The sequence below is a fragment of the Argiope bruennichi genome, chromosome 8 (assembly GCF_947563725.1).
Source record: "Argiope bruennichi chromosome 8, qqArgBrue1.1, whole genome shotgun sequence".
NCBI lineage: Eukaryota > Metazoa > Arthropoda > Arachnida > Araneae > Araneidae > Argiope > Argiope bruennichi.
Window position 1 is genome coordinate 119,211,120 of NC_079158.1, and position 20,210 is coordinate 119,231,329.

Here is a 20,210-nt window from a genome sequence, read left to right on the forward strand (position 1 = left end):
AATCGGGGAAACAGTTTTAACCAACAGAATAAAGCTTCATTTTTAATACCACTAAAAAAAATCATCTAACAGGAATTTTAAAATTTGTATTGCAGAATGTTCATCTTTATACTTATTAATGATTTTTACTAACAACTATCCAAACATACACTCCGATATAAAAAGAAGTCTGACGATCGATGTTAAAGCTAGTGGGTTTCAATTAATAATAGAAAAACTGACAAATATTTTCTGAAACAAATCCAAAAAAATTTTTAAAAATCCTACAAATTGTTTCATACTATTTAATGAATAAACAAACGATCACTATTTTTCTTATCCTAAAATGATAAAATACACTGCAAAAGCCAATTCTATAAAACTTAAATTTTTATATTTGATTTTCGAAAATAATGATAGCTACTCCAAATGAATTTTTACTTGACATAGTTTTAATAATAGAATTTACTTTTAAAATTTTTATTAAATTGTACAAATAAGAATCCACACAGTTCTGTAGATATTCCGTCCTTCCAAGGGGGGGGGGAGGATTCCAAGTCTTTTTATGTTAATAAATAAAAATCAGTAATTTTGTATCTTCTTTTCTTATTAGAGGCTGCATACAGCTCAAAAAGAAAAGGAAATACAGAATTATTTTCTCTTAAAAAATAATCAAAGAAAAAAAATCGACAATAAACAAAACTATTAAAATAATTCAAATCATTAATTAAAATAATCGAAATCATTAAAAAAAATCTGTTAGGAAAAACGTTGCATTTAGAGCGCACTAATGCTGCAACATCTAAAAAACAAACAATTACATACAACTTATTCTTAGAAGAAAACAGCTTAAGATTACAGTGTATAAAAACTATAAATAAATAAATAGAAATAATGAAAATATGAATCCGTCCCAAAGACTTTATCAAGGATCACATTCGGGCAGGGATTCAAACCAAGGTTTTTTTTTCTCTCACCCACTGTGAGAGATCTGATAGCTGTCCAAAAAATTAAACTCTCGAGACCGAAAAAAAATAAAAAAAAATACTCATAACGAAAAAACTGAAAAAGCAATTAAAAAAAATCCAAATTGAAAATCTAGGAACAGCTAAACAAAAAAAAAAAAAAAGTTATATATCAGAATTTAAAATACCCAATAAGGAAATTAGATAAACATTCTTAACTAAGAGAATTCATTAGATAGTTTAACAATAAATATCAAGCAAAAAACCTCAAAATAATTACAAAAGCAGGGAGGAAAATAAGACTACTATCAAAGGTTTTTTTTTCCTCCATCCCCTTCTCTCTTTTACTACTAAGTTATTTCATTATTTTCTTCTCAAATTCATATCTAAGGTAGCTGTTCAATTAATTTGAATTATTTTAATTTTTTTACAACGGGACCATTATTTATATTAAAGAGATAAACTGATTGTCAATGGCTTTTATTTTTTTTTTCTCGCATCCATCCACTTCCCCATTCCTTATCGGACTAATTTTCAATAGTCACTCAGTATTTAATCATCCAGTTTTTAAGTTTGAAACTGACCATTAGAGATGTAAAGATGCAATATTTTGACCTTATTGATTTAAACTTATTGCCGTTACCAATCCACGCATCCCATATTAAATCGTTTTGCTAAGCTATGTATGTACACAAAGCCAATTACAAATTTCCAAACAATCACAAACACAATAGAAAAAGGAAAAAGATCTTTTGCAATGGACTCATCATGGAAAAATTTTAAAACCTGACGTCAGAATCGGAAGTATGACGCACATACGCATACAAGATTCCTAAGCGTAAGGGCTTCACTCGGAAACTAATAATAAATGCAAGGTGACTTAAACCTATTCAAAAGAAAATTCGAGACATTCATGGTCACAATATAAGAGCATCGTAGTATAAGTGTATAATATTATTAAGAGGACAGGGACACTCTTTACAATAAAAATTGTCAAAATGTCAATTGTAAATAGGGGGAATTTTTTTCACAAGTAAAATTTAATATCTGATAGAAAATTTATATAGTATTATAAACAGAGCATATAGAAAGAAATTATTTTAATTATAAAACATTAGAAAAATATTTGTTCTTGAAGCAATCCGATAGTTTTCAAATTCATAATCCCAAATCAGTACGCTCAAAAATCTGGGTAAAATTACAGCAAAATTAGTATAATATATATTACATAATAGAATGCAGGTTTAATAATTACAATGGAGTTATTTTCCTTTAAATACTCTAATAATAAAAATTTCAAAAAATATTTTAAAATATCATGCAACTTGAAAATCTATAAATTTTATGAAATCTATGATATTTAACATGATAAATATCCTCTAAATAGTAATATTATTGCGCAGAAAAAATAAAAATGTTCAAAAGATGGATGAAGTGTGTTAACAATGCTGTATAAAATTTCGTATGATTATAAAGAACAGAATGTAAAGGAAAAAAAGTGTTATTACTATAGAAGTTTCCGTTAGATTCAGCGTTAAAGAAAAATGTACAAACTTCCGACTTTTCAAACATCTACAACTTATACATTTCTGTAATCCGCGAAATGGCCCTTATTTTGTGAGACTAAAATTGAAAAATCGATTTTTTGATGATACAAATGTTTTCAGTTCCCTTAAATGCCAAGATACTTGAAAAAATAAGTATATAATTTACAAATGAAGTATGATTTTTTTTTTTGTACCATTGCTTTTCCCCTCATTTACAACATGCAAGTTACTTTACCACCATTTAGAAATAAGATAAAATTTTTTACACTTTTAGGGTTAAACATTAGAGAGTGAATTGCTATGCAAAATTATCAATGTTATGAGGATTTTAACTTGCAGTTTAAATTTTTAAATCACCCCTTCTAAATAATATTACGGAAACTTTAGTAACCGTCCTCTTAACCGTAAGGCTTAAGAAGTCACGATTGAATTAGCATCTTGAAATCAATTACTGAATTCATGGTGTTTTCTATTGTCGAAGATTGCAAATCGTCGCTTGGTAAACTAGGTCACATATTTCCAATTTTCAAAATGTCATAAGAGGAAGAAAAAAACTAAGTTTTTCTCAATTAATAACGAATTTTTTTCCCATGCCAGAAATAAGTGATCGCATATTCAAACCAGATTGCAATAAAAAGAAATACTCGATATTTTTCGCAACCAATATGTTCTTTCAGATGTAGTTATTTTTTTTTTCGGTGATTATATATCGAAAAATCGACAATCTATGGAAAGGAATAGGCAAAAATTCATTCATTTTACAAAATAAGCCTAACATTATCCTCGATAATTCATAAAAAATTAACATACGCTCTCAAATAGGTAAATAAACTACTAATAGGTGACATTTAACTTTTTCTTATCCCAAAATCACATTTTAAAATTAAACATAATAAATCGAACCTCTCCGCAGGAATGTTGCAAGTCAAATATCTTAAAAAAGAATTTGTGACGAACGTTCTTAGAAGACGTTTAACATTGACAAACAGGTTACGAAATATTTTCCCACAGATGAGAGATATTTTTAACTGCAATACGCGTCTACCACCCAGGGATATTACAAGCCGTTGAAGCTGGAGTTAGTTGCATTGACCTCAATGAGTAACGGTAATTTCAAAAGTCGGAAATGTAGAAACGGAATTATCCTCCGATGTTCGCAAACTTAAATAGTTTGAAAGCAGAACAACAAAAATTAGCGATCAAATAGGTTGCAATAAATATCTGTCAAACAGTTAAACTTGGTTCCATAAGAATGGATGTAAGCTCTTAAAAAATCTATTGCATCATATTTTCTTTACTTTCAAAATATATAATAATTTTAATTACATTTACAAAAATATTCTGCACTTTATTTATATTCTTAAAACGTCTGTTTGAACTGCTCATACTCCAATCGTTATAAAAATGCTTTGAACAAATAGTAATATGATAATTTTTATTATTTTATTTCAAAAATTAACATAAAAAGATTCATGATAAACGGTCCATGATTTTTCATCACAAATTTTAATGATAAACAGAATACTTTAGTACAAAATTAAAATTAGATTGTTTTTTTAATTACTTGGGTAGTTGTTCTTTAACCCTTACGTTCATTTTGTATAGTATACCATACATAACAACTTTATAAAAATATACTACCATTATAAAATAATTTTTAACTTTTTAATTCATTTAAATTAGTTTAATTTAAATGTATATTTATAAAATATACATTTGTTCTTACACATTTTTATATATACATACCTATATACATTTTTTCCCCCTTCAAAAAAAGCAATCTTGCCACAATAAGGGTTAATTATCTCAATAATTCCACTTTTTGCAGATGTATTCCTAAGTAACCTTGGGACGAAGAGGGGGGTGCCCATGAATGTGCATGAAATTTAATCTTCTGATTACTAATACTATAGACAATACTTATAAGGTCAAATTTTTGATTTATCATTTGCAGAGAGGGGATAAAAGTCAATGGTGCAAATTTTTTAAAAAAATTGAAATTTATTATAATTTATTTAAGTCCATTTCTATTATTCCAGTTATGTTTCAATTGGAAATTTCTTTAAAAATAAATATCACCAAAAAAAAAATAGCTTTAAATCATGTATTTTATTTGCAGGCATGGCATATAAATAGCAATTTTACAGTAGTACTACAAATGAAACTACTACTTTTAGTGAATTCAAAATACCACCACCCCCCATTTCCCCATTTACTAAACAAATTTAAGTTTCAATAATATTGGGAAATAATGGCAAAGCATAATATTTCTTATTCAATAAGCTAGGTTTTACAACATTGATTGCCCCTTTATCAAATTTTTTCTTACATAGTTTTTAATTTTACATTTAAAATTCAAAATTAAACTTTTACATTAATCCACAATTAAAATCTCATATACTAACAAGTATTTTGTACTTTTTAAAAACTCAAAAAATCTACTATCGTGAAGATAAAAGCGATGCAAAAATTATGATGCAATTGTTCAAGCTACTTTTTAATTAAAAATGTTAAACAATATACAAAGAAAAAATTTTAAAAAAATTAACTCAAAAAAGATTTTAAAAAATTAAATGAAAAAAATTAATCTAGATCAAAAAAGAAAATATTACAAATAATTTTTTAAAGTTTCTTTTTTTTTTAAATCATTAAAAGTTTCAATGGCTTTTGCTGTCTATTCTTTAAATAAGGCAATTTAAATAAAATTTTAAAATTTATGTTGGTTATTTCTATTGTACATTAGTTATAAGGGATACAAAAAATAAAGAGATCAATAATATCTTGTATTTCATACTAGAGAAATTCAAAATACACTTTAATTTTTTTTTTTTTTTTAATTTATGCTTAAGGAATAGAGCAAATTTAAATTTAGATAAACAAGTTTTTCAAGTACATATTTTTTTTAATGAGCTAGAAAAAAGGTGCATTTATCTAAATTCTGTTTTTGGAAATGTAAAACTAATTTTAAATATTTTTTTTTTCTATAAATATCCTGATAATATGCTTAATTTTTTTTTTTTTTTTGTCCTCCTCTGTTAAATAAATATAATTCTAAGAAAGAAAAATTTAAGTACTTTTTTTTAAATGACTTTCAGTATTCCTTAATCTGAAAATCCCACCTCAAATTTGAAAGAAAGCTTAGAATACTTTATTATATTCATGTTTTTGTTTCTTTTTTAAATCAGAAATAAAATTTAGATTTAACAGAATGGATAATTATATATTTTTATAGATTTGGAATTTTTTTTTTTAATAGAACCTTTTTAGGATAAACTTTGTGAAATAAGGCTTAACTAAAATCATTTTACAAAAGCAAACAAACAAAAAAAGTATAAAGAAACACAGAAGATATTATTCAACAAAAACAAAACTGAAGTTGAAAATAGACCAATTCATACAAAGTGAATGCAAACAGAAAGGCATCTGTTCAAACAAAACAAACAAATACACAAAGGTCAACACACATTTTCTTCAATCCAGTAGTTTAAAAATATGTTGCAACTAGTGCATATTATATATATTTATATATAAAATCACATGTATGAATTCAGCAGATAGTTTAAGCAAAATTCTTTCAAGTTCAAAGGAAGAGAAAAAACCCAGTAAAATCAGCCATTTTAATCAAACATATAGTTTAAATTAATAGGATAAAATACAGTCAGATTAATTATCTTATCTCTCAATTTTCAACATCCTCTTTTATTCTCATTATTCATTCTCAAGCAAAGAAAAAAAAATCATTTATTAGTAAACATTCCAAAAAAAAAAAATATTTTTCAGAACAAAATCATGTAAAAGACAAAAATTTAATGTTGGCAAGCATCTTATCAAAATAAAATAAGGAATTAAACCAGGTATGCTTAAAAAGATTAATACAAAATCATGCCGTATCATTTTAAAAAATAAAATTTTTATATCTTCCCCACAGTATTTAGATGATTTAAACAAATGTACTAACCCACTAACTCACAAACTTTTTGATTCTACATGCCTTTGCTGAATTCAAATTTCCCCTAGATCTCTATGTAATACTTCAAGTAAATGCTTTTTGTAAAGCAGTCAATTAAAATCAAATAAACCATCTTAAGAGTTAATTCATAAATTAAGGCATTGATACTTGGATTTCCTTTTCCACAACATTCCAATTTTATGACAGCAATTGCTAAAAACTCAGTTTTGCAAACATAATCAGCAGCAAAGGAGTGAAGAAATTCTTAATTTTAGCTCTTTATATAAATCAAAAGATGCCAATGCATACACTACGGGAATCACTGCACTAATCTAACTTGACTGGAACATAACAAAAAAGGGAGCAATAAAATTTGACTCATTAGAACAAATTCATACTCACAAAATAGAGTACGCTGTATTAATTCATATTTGAAACTAATATGCTTTCTACACTAGCTACTTTAAAAAAGATTCTTTCACTGCTTGAAAGAATTTTATTATCTCTAGTTATCCAATTTTAGTTCTTACATACAATCATAAGATTTTTGCTTCCCCCTCCCTTTAATTTTATTAACTCTTGAAGTTAGTCTATTTTATATAATTTTCTACTCATAGTGGAATTATTTTTTTATTAGGATTGAGTAAATTACTTTAAAAATATTGATACTTCATGCAAATATAATTTTATAGTATAATGTAAAACGTTAATGACAAATATTACACCAAATCATACAAAAATAACATTTAGTTACAGGTTTAAAAGATATACAGAGAACTCTAATAACAATTCAAATGAGTCTATTGCATAATAGACATTCAATCCCTATCAAGGATATATTTTCCCCCACTCATACCCCCCCCCCCCTCCCACAAAAAAAACAAACTTTCCAATTTAATCTAAAAAATCATTGAGGAACTGGTAATTGTTCAATTTTAATCACCAACAAGATTTTATAATCATAACATACAATCTTAAAATTTCCAATTTTGATGCAACTGTTATGAATATAAATGCCTATCAAATTCATAAGGACAAATCAAAGACAAAATTATCTCTATTAAAGTTTGATACTTCAAAATAGATCTATCTTTTCATTCATAACATTACAAACGGAGCTGACAGATAAAATCTTTAAAGTCTGAATAATAACAAAACGTGGAAGTTTATGGAATTTCCTTTTAAGAAAGAAACAAGTTAAGCAACAACAGCTTCTAATCAAAATGCTTCATTTAACTTTTACTCTTATTTCTTGGATATTAAAATCCCTTCTGAAAGAAGAGGAAAAAAAAAAAAAAAAAAAAAAAAAAAAACTACACAAAAATATCAAACAACCATTACTCTGTCACGATTTGGTTTCAAATCAGACATGCTAATCATTACAAAAGAATTTTGCAAATTCAAATATTTTTACTTCAAATAGTTTTCTCTTTCCTTTGATTTGTTTACATATATAACATTTAATCAGAACAGTGACATAATGTATTCATTTAAAATAATTAGGAAAACTAAAAAAATTAAACTTTCGGTCTCAATCACTTTGCTGTTTTCACCAATTTTTAGTTTATATGAAGCATCATGACTTCCAGATATGCCATCAATGGTCATCAATTGACCATTCACCCCATGTTTTGAGAGAAATCTCAAAAGCTCTACTCCACTGAGCATTCTTTTAAAAGAAAAACCACAACTGACCCTTCCAGTACAAATCATTGTACCAATTTCCTCTTTATTTCATTTGAAGGTTCATGACATTTAAATATGTCATCAATGGTCATTTGTCCTTCTCCACTATCCATTTTTGAGAAATGTTTCTAAATTCAACAAAACTCCCAATTTCAACAATTGGATTGATTCTATAGCCTTGTGTATATAGCTACACAAACAATTTTATCTATATTTACTGAATAAGTAGTACTTGTAATATAAATAGTACTTTTTATAGTAATTTAAAATAATACTTTTTATCTGGTTTAACTCGAGTTTGGCACAGCTTGGCCAGTATTGGCCCTTGTGCCATAAAAAAACAATCAAATCAAATTGTATCTGGTTCATCCAAGTTAGTTGATATAATGCTATTAATATGGTAAATCAGGAGCATTTTGTTGAAAGCAACTGGTTTAAATTTACTTCTTTTGATTACTTTCCAATCAAAATTAAAAATTGTAAAAAATTATCTTCATTACTGAATTGCTTTTACTCAGTGCACTGCATCTTATTCCTAAAGTGTAAAATAAACTGAGTAAACTAAATACCTTGCTCCAATACAAGACATTTAATCAAAAGAATGATACAAAATTACATTTACTTATAAATTCTGAAGTTGTTAAGTCTAAACTGCAGTTTTTCAAAAGTATTTTTAAATTGGATAAAAATTAGTTATGATAATTTTTTTTAATTACAGTTTATCATTTTTTTACAGCTTTAAAAAATTAATCCATACTGTATTCTTCAATTTTTTTACATAAATTATTTCTAATTATCAATCAGTATCAAATTGATCATGTTTCACAGTATATTCAGACTTTGGAAACTAATAAATTTTAACCTGCATGCCAGAGAACAATTATTGAAAACCTAAATTAATCTATTTATTTACCATTTGACAGCAAATAAAAAACAAAAATCTTGTATATGCTTAGGAGATACACCATACATAATTAAAGTACAATCAAGAAGACTTATCCTTTTAAAGTATTAATAAATAGAACTAATGATATTAAGAGTTGTCTTTAAACCATAAAGGAGAAGTTAAATCCTAACTTTATGAAATGAAAATGGTATTAAAACTTAAAGTTTATATGCTTAAAGAATATCTTAAAACAGTAAAAAAAAATTAACAAGGAATTTCAATAACAAAATGATATATTCAATCAAGTTCTTCTCTACCAATAATGGCACTAAAAACATCTTATCAAATAGTCTCTACTTATAATAAAGATGAAGATGCATGTGTATTGGGCCTGTACAGATCAGACTTGACCTAGAACATCCAAATTTGGTCCAAATATACTTCAGAAGGTAGGAATGTGTATTCCAAAATGTTTTTTTTTTTTTTCAAAAATTCTGATTAGAATTTTTTAAGAATTAAAAAACAATTAACTAGATGTAGATTTATTTTTTTGCACTAATTTCTGAAAATTTTCCTGCAAAATAATAATAATAATTTTTACACCAACTTTAAAAAAAAAAAAAAAAATTGCTGTAAAATTCTCTAGTCTGGATTTAACTAACTTTTAAACACATTTTTAAATATATTTCACAACAATATCTCATTGTTATGAATGAAACCAAAATTGCTTTTGTTTCATTAAACATTTGAACACATGATTTTTTTCCATTCCTGAAAGCTAAAGAAGAATCTTGTTTAATATCTATGTAGTTTACGGAACAAATAAAAACATGAAGCTTCAATGTTGCTAAATTTAAAGATGGATAGACATAACAGCACTATGATGTTGTAGAACTGGTTTCCATGAGAATAGTTTGTATGTACAATGAACCGAACATATCCAAGACATTCTATTAATATAATACAGTTTTAATGACAATTTGATGAAGTGATGGGCATGAAGTTTTATCTAAACAATTTAACTGATACTAAATATAATCATATAAAGTGAACCAGCCAGTGGACAATGGTAACTAGTTATATAAAATAAACTAAAGCTTTAGAAAAAATTCTTACCCAAATATAACAGCATTCCATATCATAATATTATTATCAGTTGGAGCACCACTTACACCAGCTGGAGGATCTTCTTGAAGCCTAGAAGAAGTAAAAAGCCAAACTATAATATACAATCCATAAAATAACTTTGAATAAGAATTAAATGCACATTTCAATAAATCTAATACAACAAAAATAATTCTCATTTGCAAACATTTGATTAAGTTAAAATTTTTTTGCCCTTTAAACTTTTATTGAATTTTATTATATGTAATACAGTGAAATAGGAAGTTTTAGTAAAGTATGTTTTTAAAGGGTATCTCAGTTTTTGCATAATAATTGCCTTTCCCTTCCCAAATTATCACAGATGTCAAGATAGCCTATTGATTATATTGACCCAATAATATGCAATTATTCTTTAAGTTTATCAATGGCATGCGATTAATACATAAGTACCAAAGCTTTTATAACCCAATTGCAGAAAATAAGCTGTATTCCAGATGCCAATATGTATAGAAATGAGTCAGATTCGTGTATAATATAATTAAGTTAATAAAAATTAATTTAGTCATATCAATCAACTTTGATGAAATATATATTATAACAAAAGTGCAGTTGCATTAATATGTTAAAAATATACAATAATGATAGAGTATTCTGAAAAGCTATTATACTTCAAATCAATACAATTATCAAGTTGACAACAAAAATTGTGAATCTTATAAAAGCTTATTGTGCAATATCTGTCAAAACGTAGAGGAAAAGTGTAAATGACCACAGATTATGTATGAAGGTATTAAGAGAATTCATACGAAAAATATTTCAAAATCAAGAGGGATTTGACTATAGAGGTTTATTGTGAAAAAAAAAAAAAAAAAAAACATACACGAAAGTAATTGAGGAAGGGAAAGTAAAGTAGGAGACTACCCTTGATGACATATCTAGAAATCATGAAATTTCATTTCAAACCAAAATTATTGAAATCAGTTCAATGGTTTTGTTAGCTGATACTTGTCACAAAATTTTACCACAGAGAATACATTATGAAGTTTAGTTTGTTCTATTTCTCTCAAAAATAGTGGAGGAAAAAGATAAGCTTTCATGACCTATCTAGGAACCATGAGTTTTCCCATAAAATCAAATATTGGTTCAATGTTTTTAATTGGCAAATTCTATTGTAAGATTTCCATGTAAGAATGCATTGAAAAATTTTATTTATTTCAAATTTGGAGGGCAATGCGCTATTAATGACATATATAGAAGCAATGAGCACTTATATGAAACAAAAACTAACAAAATTGCACTAGGGGTTGGAGTCTAGTTCATCGTTTTTACTAATTATATGTTAAGTATATAATATATGTATTAATACATTAATAATAATATAAGAGAGAAATAAGAAAATTTTACCCTAGTTTTAATATAAGCTGTCACAACAAATTTTAATTTATCTACTATGATAATGATCTATATTTAATATACTAAAATTTTTATTTTATTTTTAAGAACGGACTAGAAACAAAACATACAAACCAACCCAGATTTCACAAAAGTTATATATTATATATTGATTTTATAAACAATTTCTAATCTATTCATAAGGTAGGTGCTAGTGTAGGACAAAATAACCCCCAGCCATAAGGCTGATAGATAAATCTACAGAATAATACCGATCAAAAATGTTTTTAAAACAATAACTTAAATCAAAATATTGTACAGTAAAATCAAATATAATTTGTAAATAACTAATAAAGAAATACTAACTATAAACACTAATAAAGAAATGACAAACAAGGACTTTTTTTCAATTACACAGAGGATTTTGAAAACTAATAGATTTTCATAAAAAAAAGAGAGAAAGAAATTGAGAAAAGAGGTTATTTAATAAAATACTAATAAAAATAAGTTAAGGTTATTGTTATATTTTTGGCTTCTAATTATTCAAAATTTCTCTAATATACCAATTAAATTTTGCATTCATTTACACAACAACAACAAATTTAAATGATCAAAAAAAAATGTTTTTTAACATGATCAGCTATTTAAACTAGGGCAAACTTAAAAAGAATGGCAAAATACTATATTCAACATTTTACAAGTCACTTTAGAAACAAGATGAAAAAATCCTATAAATATCAATTTATTAAAGGGATTTATAAAACAAAATATGTATGTATCTTGCAAGATTATAAATAATTATTATTCTTTTAATATTTAAGAAATACAATGTTTTTCATTTTCTACTTCAAAACCAGTATTTATATATTTCTAAAAATAGCTTTTTGTTTCCAAATCAAAATTTGCAAGCCTTGTTACATGATATTTTGTCTCTTTATTTAGACAAAATTCATTATATATAAATATATACATACATACAAATTAGATCACATAAACAAATTTAAAAACTAAATGTTTTTATACCTTATCGGCATATTCTTGCTTGAATACGACACTAATAATTATTACATTATATTATTATTCTATTATATAATGTATTATTCTATTAAAACATAAAAATCTAATATTTTTCAAGAAGTATAATAATTACATACATATATTATATAAATTGGAAGAATGAAGTATGCAGTAAAAATATCTTTGCAAAAAAAAATTTATTTAGAATTCAACAAAATTATATTATATTATATATATATATATATATATATATATATATATATATATATATATATAGGTGAACTACCTTTCCCTAAGGATATATCAAAATTTGATAGATTAGTAAATTTAAAGATTACACCTGAATTGCATCTTTCAAGCTAATTGCATTTTTAAATTATGGTATTCCAAGAAACTCCTGATTAAGTGACAATGTTATAAATGTATGTTTTCAAACTTTTGTTTTGCATTAAAGGTTTGAAAATTTTTTTTAACTAATAATATTTTTCTTTCCCAATATATATATATATATATATATATATATATATATATAGCATATACAAGAAAATAATCAATAGAAAACAGAATAGAAAAACAGGCAAGCAGATAACTCCATAAATTTTAACTTGTGTCTCATTGCTTGAAATATAATGCCATCAGATACATTTTCTAATAAAAATAGTGATAGTAAATTCAATAAAGGAAAAGAATATTTAGATGCCAGATGACGCTTTGAACAAAAGATGTTATATTAACTAGAAAAATTTACTTGTAAACATATCATAATGAATTCAGCAGAATAAAGAAAAGATAAAAGATAGCCTAAACATTCTTTTCATTCCAATAACAAATGCATATTTATGTATTTTGGCAGATCAAAAAATAATATGATGGTTGAACAGAGAATAGTCATAGGTTAATTAGCATTTTTAATTATCAGTATTAATTAGTAATATTAGTATAAGTTACTAATTTTTTCCCCCAAAATAAAATATTATGCTTTGAGAAATCAAACTTTCTACCTGCTTTAGGTCTTAAGTATTCTTAGCATCAGTTTATGAAAAAGATACAAGATAGATAATGATTATATATTTCAATTGTTTTGGTATTTCATATACGTTTTTTTTTTTTTAATTATTCAATATGTTTGATAAAATTATCAATTGTTATGTAAAATACTCTTCATAATACATGAAAAAGAAAAACTTTAATACAAACCGACTAGTATACGTGATATGTTTCAGTACATATCAATAAGAAACTGCTTATTTTTATGTGTTCATTAAAAATAGCCACCAATGGCCAATTGTTATATTACAGTGATAGATACACAATTCTAACATATTTACTACGTGGATTCCACAGTTATTAACTGAATGAATTGGACACAATAAAAGCAATAATATTTTACTAAATATCAAAATTGAGAAAAAAATTTATAACAAGAATTATATTAATAAATTCAAACTACATAATAGATTACTGCATACAACTTGAACAATTATTACTGAAGATGTTATATAACCAATAACTATCAGCTACTGATAATTTATTGAATAGTAATAAGATATAGTTTACAGTAACATGAAAAGCAATATTTCTCAACCTGTATAATGCTTAATGTAGAAATGCCATTGTTGAAATAGTCTATTTAATAAATAATGTTAAATATAAAGAGAGGTTAAATGTCAAAAATGTAAGAAATTTAAAAAGGCACACTTATTTATTAATAAAATAGTTATTCAGCCACTTTTGAGTTTAGATTGAGAAATCAAGGCGAAATTTTAAAATATATATATATATATATATTTGCTGAAAAATACAAAACACTCAAACTGAAAGATATACCAGCAATCAGTAACAGGAAATGGATTTTTCTAGAATTGAAGAAACAATTTTCAAAGTAATACACTGAGGTAAAGTATCTAAGTTCCAACATAAAGATAACAAATGATTACTTGTAAGACGGGGGAGCGAGTGAGAGAAAGAAGAATATTAGCAAACAAATATGAACATTTTATAATCCAAATATTCATTATTGGGTATTTTTCTTCCATTTATTCCAGTAAAAGTGACACGATATGAAGAAAAGAAGGATTTTTATTTATTCCTTTTATAATTTAAACAGCAGATTTGCATTTCCTTATCATACATTTCTCTGCTTAACCCATTAAATGATTTTAATATAAATCTGTAAATTTTATTGTTACATTTTTTTTTTCTTTCCCCATCTACACAAAAAGTTGCAGAGTAGATCATTTAGATCACAGGGAAAATGTATACATGCAAATTTTAATAATTATAGACTAACCAATTTAATATGTGTACATTATAGAAAAAAGTGACCCAGCTGTTCGTATCTTATTATTTCTGTGATCACCAATTTTGAATTTAAAATCCCAAAACTATTCAAAATGTTCAGTTTTGCATAGTTGTTTTGAAATTAATGTAAAAATACAAAATGTAACATAAGAAGGCAAGAAATATAAGACAATTTAAAACTAATTTGAAATTTAACTAAAAATTCTAAACTACATTAATAAACGTAAATTTTTTTATATTTCAGTAAAATTTAATATTAAATAAAGAAAAAAGTTTCATAAAGGAAATAATGAAATTCTATTACTTGGACAAAAAGACTGGATCATAATGAAATAACAGGAGAGTTTTCTTTCCTAGCTTGTTAATATAGAACAAAATATATATAAAAACTGCTTTATAAACAATTTTGATATGCTTACAAGTGTTTTTACTTACACCATCAGTTGTCGTTGTTTTGATAAATTAAGAGTTTGCTGTGAAATATCAGTATATATGTCTGAAACATATTTTATAAATATGAATGTACTGAGAATATTTTTACAGCTGAAATAAATTTAAAGCAAAAAAAAAAAAAAAGAAAAAAAAGAAAAAAAAGATACACTAATATTAAATTGCTGAATAAATTAAGAAATCTCTCAAAGCTTAAAAATGAATTGAGATTTTTAGTTATTATTAAGAGTAACTATTGAAAGAAAAACAAATCAATAACGAATGTTTGGAAAAGCTTAATATGATAAAATTACAAAATCTTATATAAAACTGTTTTATTCTGAAAAGCAGAAATCATTTCATTCAGAATGATCCAAAGTTCTAACTGAAAGCATTTAAAAAACATCAAAGAAACATTTTTAAATGAATTTGTAAAATAGCTTTCAATAGAAGAAAAGTACATTATATATATTATTTGGGAATATTGCAAAATGAAATATCAAAAAACTGAAACAGATCATTAGATTGAGCAGTTTCTTAATGCAAGTTCAAATGACAACTTATTAAGTAAAATTTTGTTTTGCTTAATATTGCAGCATACCCTCCATATTCTCATAATTTAACCCAATTTCAGACACATGAAAAGAAACAGATGATGTAAAACAGCACTATGCAATAAACATACAAAGATTTCTCTATTCCATTTTCAGAAACAAATCATTTTAAATATTCAGTTGATAAATTAAGCATAATGAAAATTAGAATGACTTTTAAATCATATGAAATCTTTATGAAGTGTGAATGTACTTCTACAACTTTTATCTATACAATTATCAATATGTTCTTGTTATGGTAATTAATAAATTACATTAACTCTTCTTTACATAAAATAAATTTTTATTTAAATTCTTAGTGGAATTTTTTTTTATATGCTGTTCTCTTAAAAAAATTTATTGTCTTTAAAAAAATAGTTTCAAGCTATTTTTCAAAATGATATATACTTGAGTCTACCATTGTACGCATCAATAACATGGGAACTAAGCAAAGCAAACCAATTTACTTAATGCAAAATTACAATTATGCACCTAATAGTAGCATTAATATTTTTTTTAAAACTGCAAATGTAGGCACAAATATTATTAACGTCTTATTATGTAACTCTACTACGAACATATTTATTAATTACAAGTACTACCAAACCATGATTAATGGCATGAGTCAATTTGATGAAGCACCTACACAGCATAAAATGATGGTAATATTTACCCTTAAAAATAATTAGACAATACGAAACAGTTTTAGTTTGAAGCTGTATCAAACATTTGATTGCAAATTAATTGCATTATCAATCTAGGACATCGCATCTAAATGTAAATAATGTGAAGGAAGAACAAAGTAGCTACAGAAAAGTTAGCCATCCAATGAAGTATTTAAAAAGAAAATCATATAAAAAATACCATTATTACATCATATTTCATCTTAAGAGATAATAATTTCAAATTTATAAAGTCAATTTGGGTTTAAAGGGAAAAAGAGCATGTTTAAGGTTTAACACTTACCTTTTAAAATCACGCATTAGTCGTCTCCGAGCAGGAGTAGACATTATTTTAATCTTTCAAAATATACTCACAGAATTTAATTTAGGAAGTGATCACTATGCAACTGGAGTTAAAAACCAAAAATCTATTATAAAAAATTGAATACAATACAAATACAGTTTGTTAATAACCCTGTCACCTTTCTAGTTTCAACTCGATAGTTCGACTTGATGTGACGTCATAATCCGGGAATCGAAATACGTCAACATAAAATGAATGACTCAAATAAATCTAAAAAAAAATGTTAAAAAAATTTAAACATACGTTAAAAAAAAAGATTCACTACAAAGTTTATGTTTGTTGGAGGTTATCCCTGTTTTATTTTAGCAATAATCTTCAAGAGCATAAAAAAATTTAATAATTTATAGTTAAACTTATGTAAGTTTTCGTAAAGGAAAATTGAAACTAACTAAAGACGCTTTTCTTCAAATCTTGAAATCAATCTTGAATTTTTAACTCATCGTGCATTAATCTTTCACTTAGAAAAATAAAATTTAGAGTTAAAATGGTGTGAAAATTACTTAATTTTTTTTTTTTTTTTACTGATAATAGTAGTGTTTCAGAGGCTAAAAAATTCTCTCACACACCTTTTATTATAAAACGTATTACAAATGTGCGTTTTTTGGATATATTTTCTCACAATTTTAAGCTTTATTTAGTTAAGATAAAAAATTCTTCAACCAAAAAATATTTATGTGTATTTTTCAATATTTTAATTTAAAAAAATTATGGGCTTTCCCTGCTATAAAAGTTAAAAGCCCTGAGTAACTTTGAAATAATTAACAAACGCTTTCAAATGTTCAAAATTTTATAGAAATATTTGAATTAAAATTCCAAGGTACATTTATTAACATTTTAATAAAATAATAGCGATTTCAAAATAATCTTTATTCTAATAAGCTGCGATGTTCTCGAGTCCTTTCTTTTAAAAGTAAACTAGTAGTTCACAATACATTTTCAATGAAATTTCAGGTAAAATTATCTAATTTTTTAATGTATAGAAAGATTTACGTTTATCCTTATTTATGTTATTTTTCTATTTTTTAAATTTTTTGAGCTGAATTCGCAAAAATAATAAGAAAGAAAAGTGCTGTAAAACATTACGCCTGCGAAAAGCAACAACAAAAGATTTATATTACTTTGCTGGCAGGATGTAAATATCAGGATAACTTCCTTATTTCCTTAACATTTGTTTTATTACGAAGAATTAACCAAATTCTTCCTGATATGATGCAAAAACGGATATGATTCAATATTAGCTTACGATCTGACACCCAATAACACAGTGAGATTAAAGTTTTTGGCTATTGGTTCATCTTTATCTTTTGGATTCTATTACAAATAATAAGCACATGTTATTTAATTTGTCAGGCTATGAATTGCAAATAAAATTTGCTTAGGTATTACTTAATTCCAACCCCCACAATTTTTTTCAAAGTATAAATACAAAGATAAATTTATTTAATTTTTCACACGATTTTTATATCTATTAACAATTATTTTAGTTTCCAGTATTCAAGGGAAACTCAGTTAATTCGCGAAAAGTTCAAAAAGAACAATTTTTCACCTATGCTCATGAGCAATAACACATTTTATGGAGAGAGAAATGTATTGTTCCGCATACAGCACTCGCTCAAGCTACTAATAGATTCCTCTATATTTTACAAATGATGTTAAATTTAACTTCATAAGTACACAACTGTGACAATTTGTTAAATTGTTTCCATTTTTAACAATACTGTTTCTTTCTTATAATTAAACTGAATGTGTAAAAGCCTATTACAGTTTATAATATTGCATTAAATTTTTTGTTGTATGAGAGGTATTCTTTGAATAATTCTGGAAAATTTTACATAAATTAAGAAACCTATTCTGTGGTATACGCAAAGCTTTAGTGTTCTTCACTCTATCTTTAGATTTCTAAATAGTCGCCAGGAATACTTATATTTGATTTTAAATAAACTTCATGCCCATTATGCCACCAAATTGTCAGATATTAAAGACTTGTTATTTTAATAGTCTTATTTAAATTCTGTTTATTGTACCATGAACTTTTCTAATGGAAGCAGTCTCTTAAAATCATAGTGCAATTAAAAAAGTAAATATCTTGCTCGTCTATCTTCTAAATTTCACGATAAAATTTCATGATTTACGACAAGATTACTATTTGTCTTATAAATTAAGAAATATTGAACAGAATACTTCTTTTTTAGCTTTCAACATTAGAAAAAAAATTAAAATAACAAAATATTTGATAGAACGATGAATAGGTTTTGAATTTTCCATCAACAACATAATCTATTTCTGGATATTAATCAAAATAAATAAATAAATAAAAGAAAAGAAAAGAAAAAATTGAAATCAGCTATCGTAAATTTCAAGTTATCATGCGAGAACATTATTCTTTTAAGACACGTGATATCAATCCGACAGAAAAACTTCCTTTTTTCCCGTGTCTCATTTTTCGCAATCACCAACATTTAGAAAAGCGTTGGTTTTTTTAACCATCTGAGAATCAATCGAATTTTAACATTTTTTTTTTCTCTTGAAAAACCCGTTTAAACTGGTTTGAAAAAATTACGTGACTATTTTATTACGCATGCGTCGATATTTAGAAAAGCTATCATTTTTTTAAACTCAAAATCATTCAAGCTCCAAGTGTCAGCTTTTCTCTTTCTTTTTTTGCGAATATCCAATTCAAACTGGTTTGGAATGATAACGTGACTATTTTATTGCGCAATCGTCAACTTTTAGAAACGCGATGGCTTTTTTCATTTCAAAATCATTATATATATATATATATATATATATATATATATATATATATATATATATATATATATATATATATATATATATATATATATATATATATATATATATATATATATATTCCTTTTGATACCTCCCCTCGCTTTTTCACGTTGATTTTTGTTTTCTTCTTTGTGCTTCTTCAGGCGATAACTTCTTACTGCCCTGCTCTTTATTGACCAGACAGGAAAATCGGGTACATGGTGGACATTCGTGCCAAGTTGTAACTTTTAGGTAGTGATAAGTCGCCAAATGTGACGTTATCGTTCTTTAATAAACCTAAAAGCGAAAAATTATTCCTCAAAAGAGATAAATCGCTAATTTCTTGCTTGTGCATTTTGTGGCTTGAAACACCTCAAACTAAAAAACACCATATTCTCACATGATAATAAAATAATAATAATAGTTTTTAAAAATGTCAAAATTGCTGAAAAATTCTCATGGCTATTCAATTGGTAACATCAAAACATTTTTGTGTAATATTATTTTTGAAAGTTTTCGCCTAGAATATTAAAATTCAATTTAAGCTGTAATTAATTAAAATTC

At 25.3% G+C, this 20,210-nt stretch overlaps 1 protein-coding gene across 1 annotated transcript in view; it reads right to left on the reverse strand.

The window, feature by feature from the left end:
• LOC129980864 (ubiquitin-conjugating enzyme E2 A) overlaps nucleotides 1-17,047 on the reverse strand; it is a 42,034-nt gene extending 24,987 nt beyond the window's left edge. Inside the window, exons 1-2 of the mRNA XM_056091304.1 lie at nucleotides 16,815-17,047; nucleotides 10,129-10,209 (exon numbers count right to left, since the gene is read on the reverse strand). Of these exons, the coding sequence (XP_055947279.1) occupies nucleotides 10,129-10,209; nucleotides 16,815-16,858 (125 nt within the window). The 5' untranslated portion in view covers nucleotides 16,859-17,047. The remainder of the gene's footprint in view (nucleotides 1-10,128; nucleotides 10,210-16,814) is intronic.
• Between the last annotated feature and the right edge of the window lie 3,163 nt (nucleotides 17,048-20,210).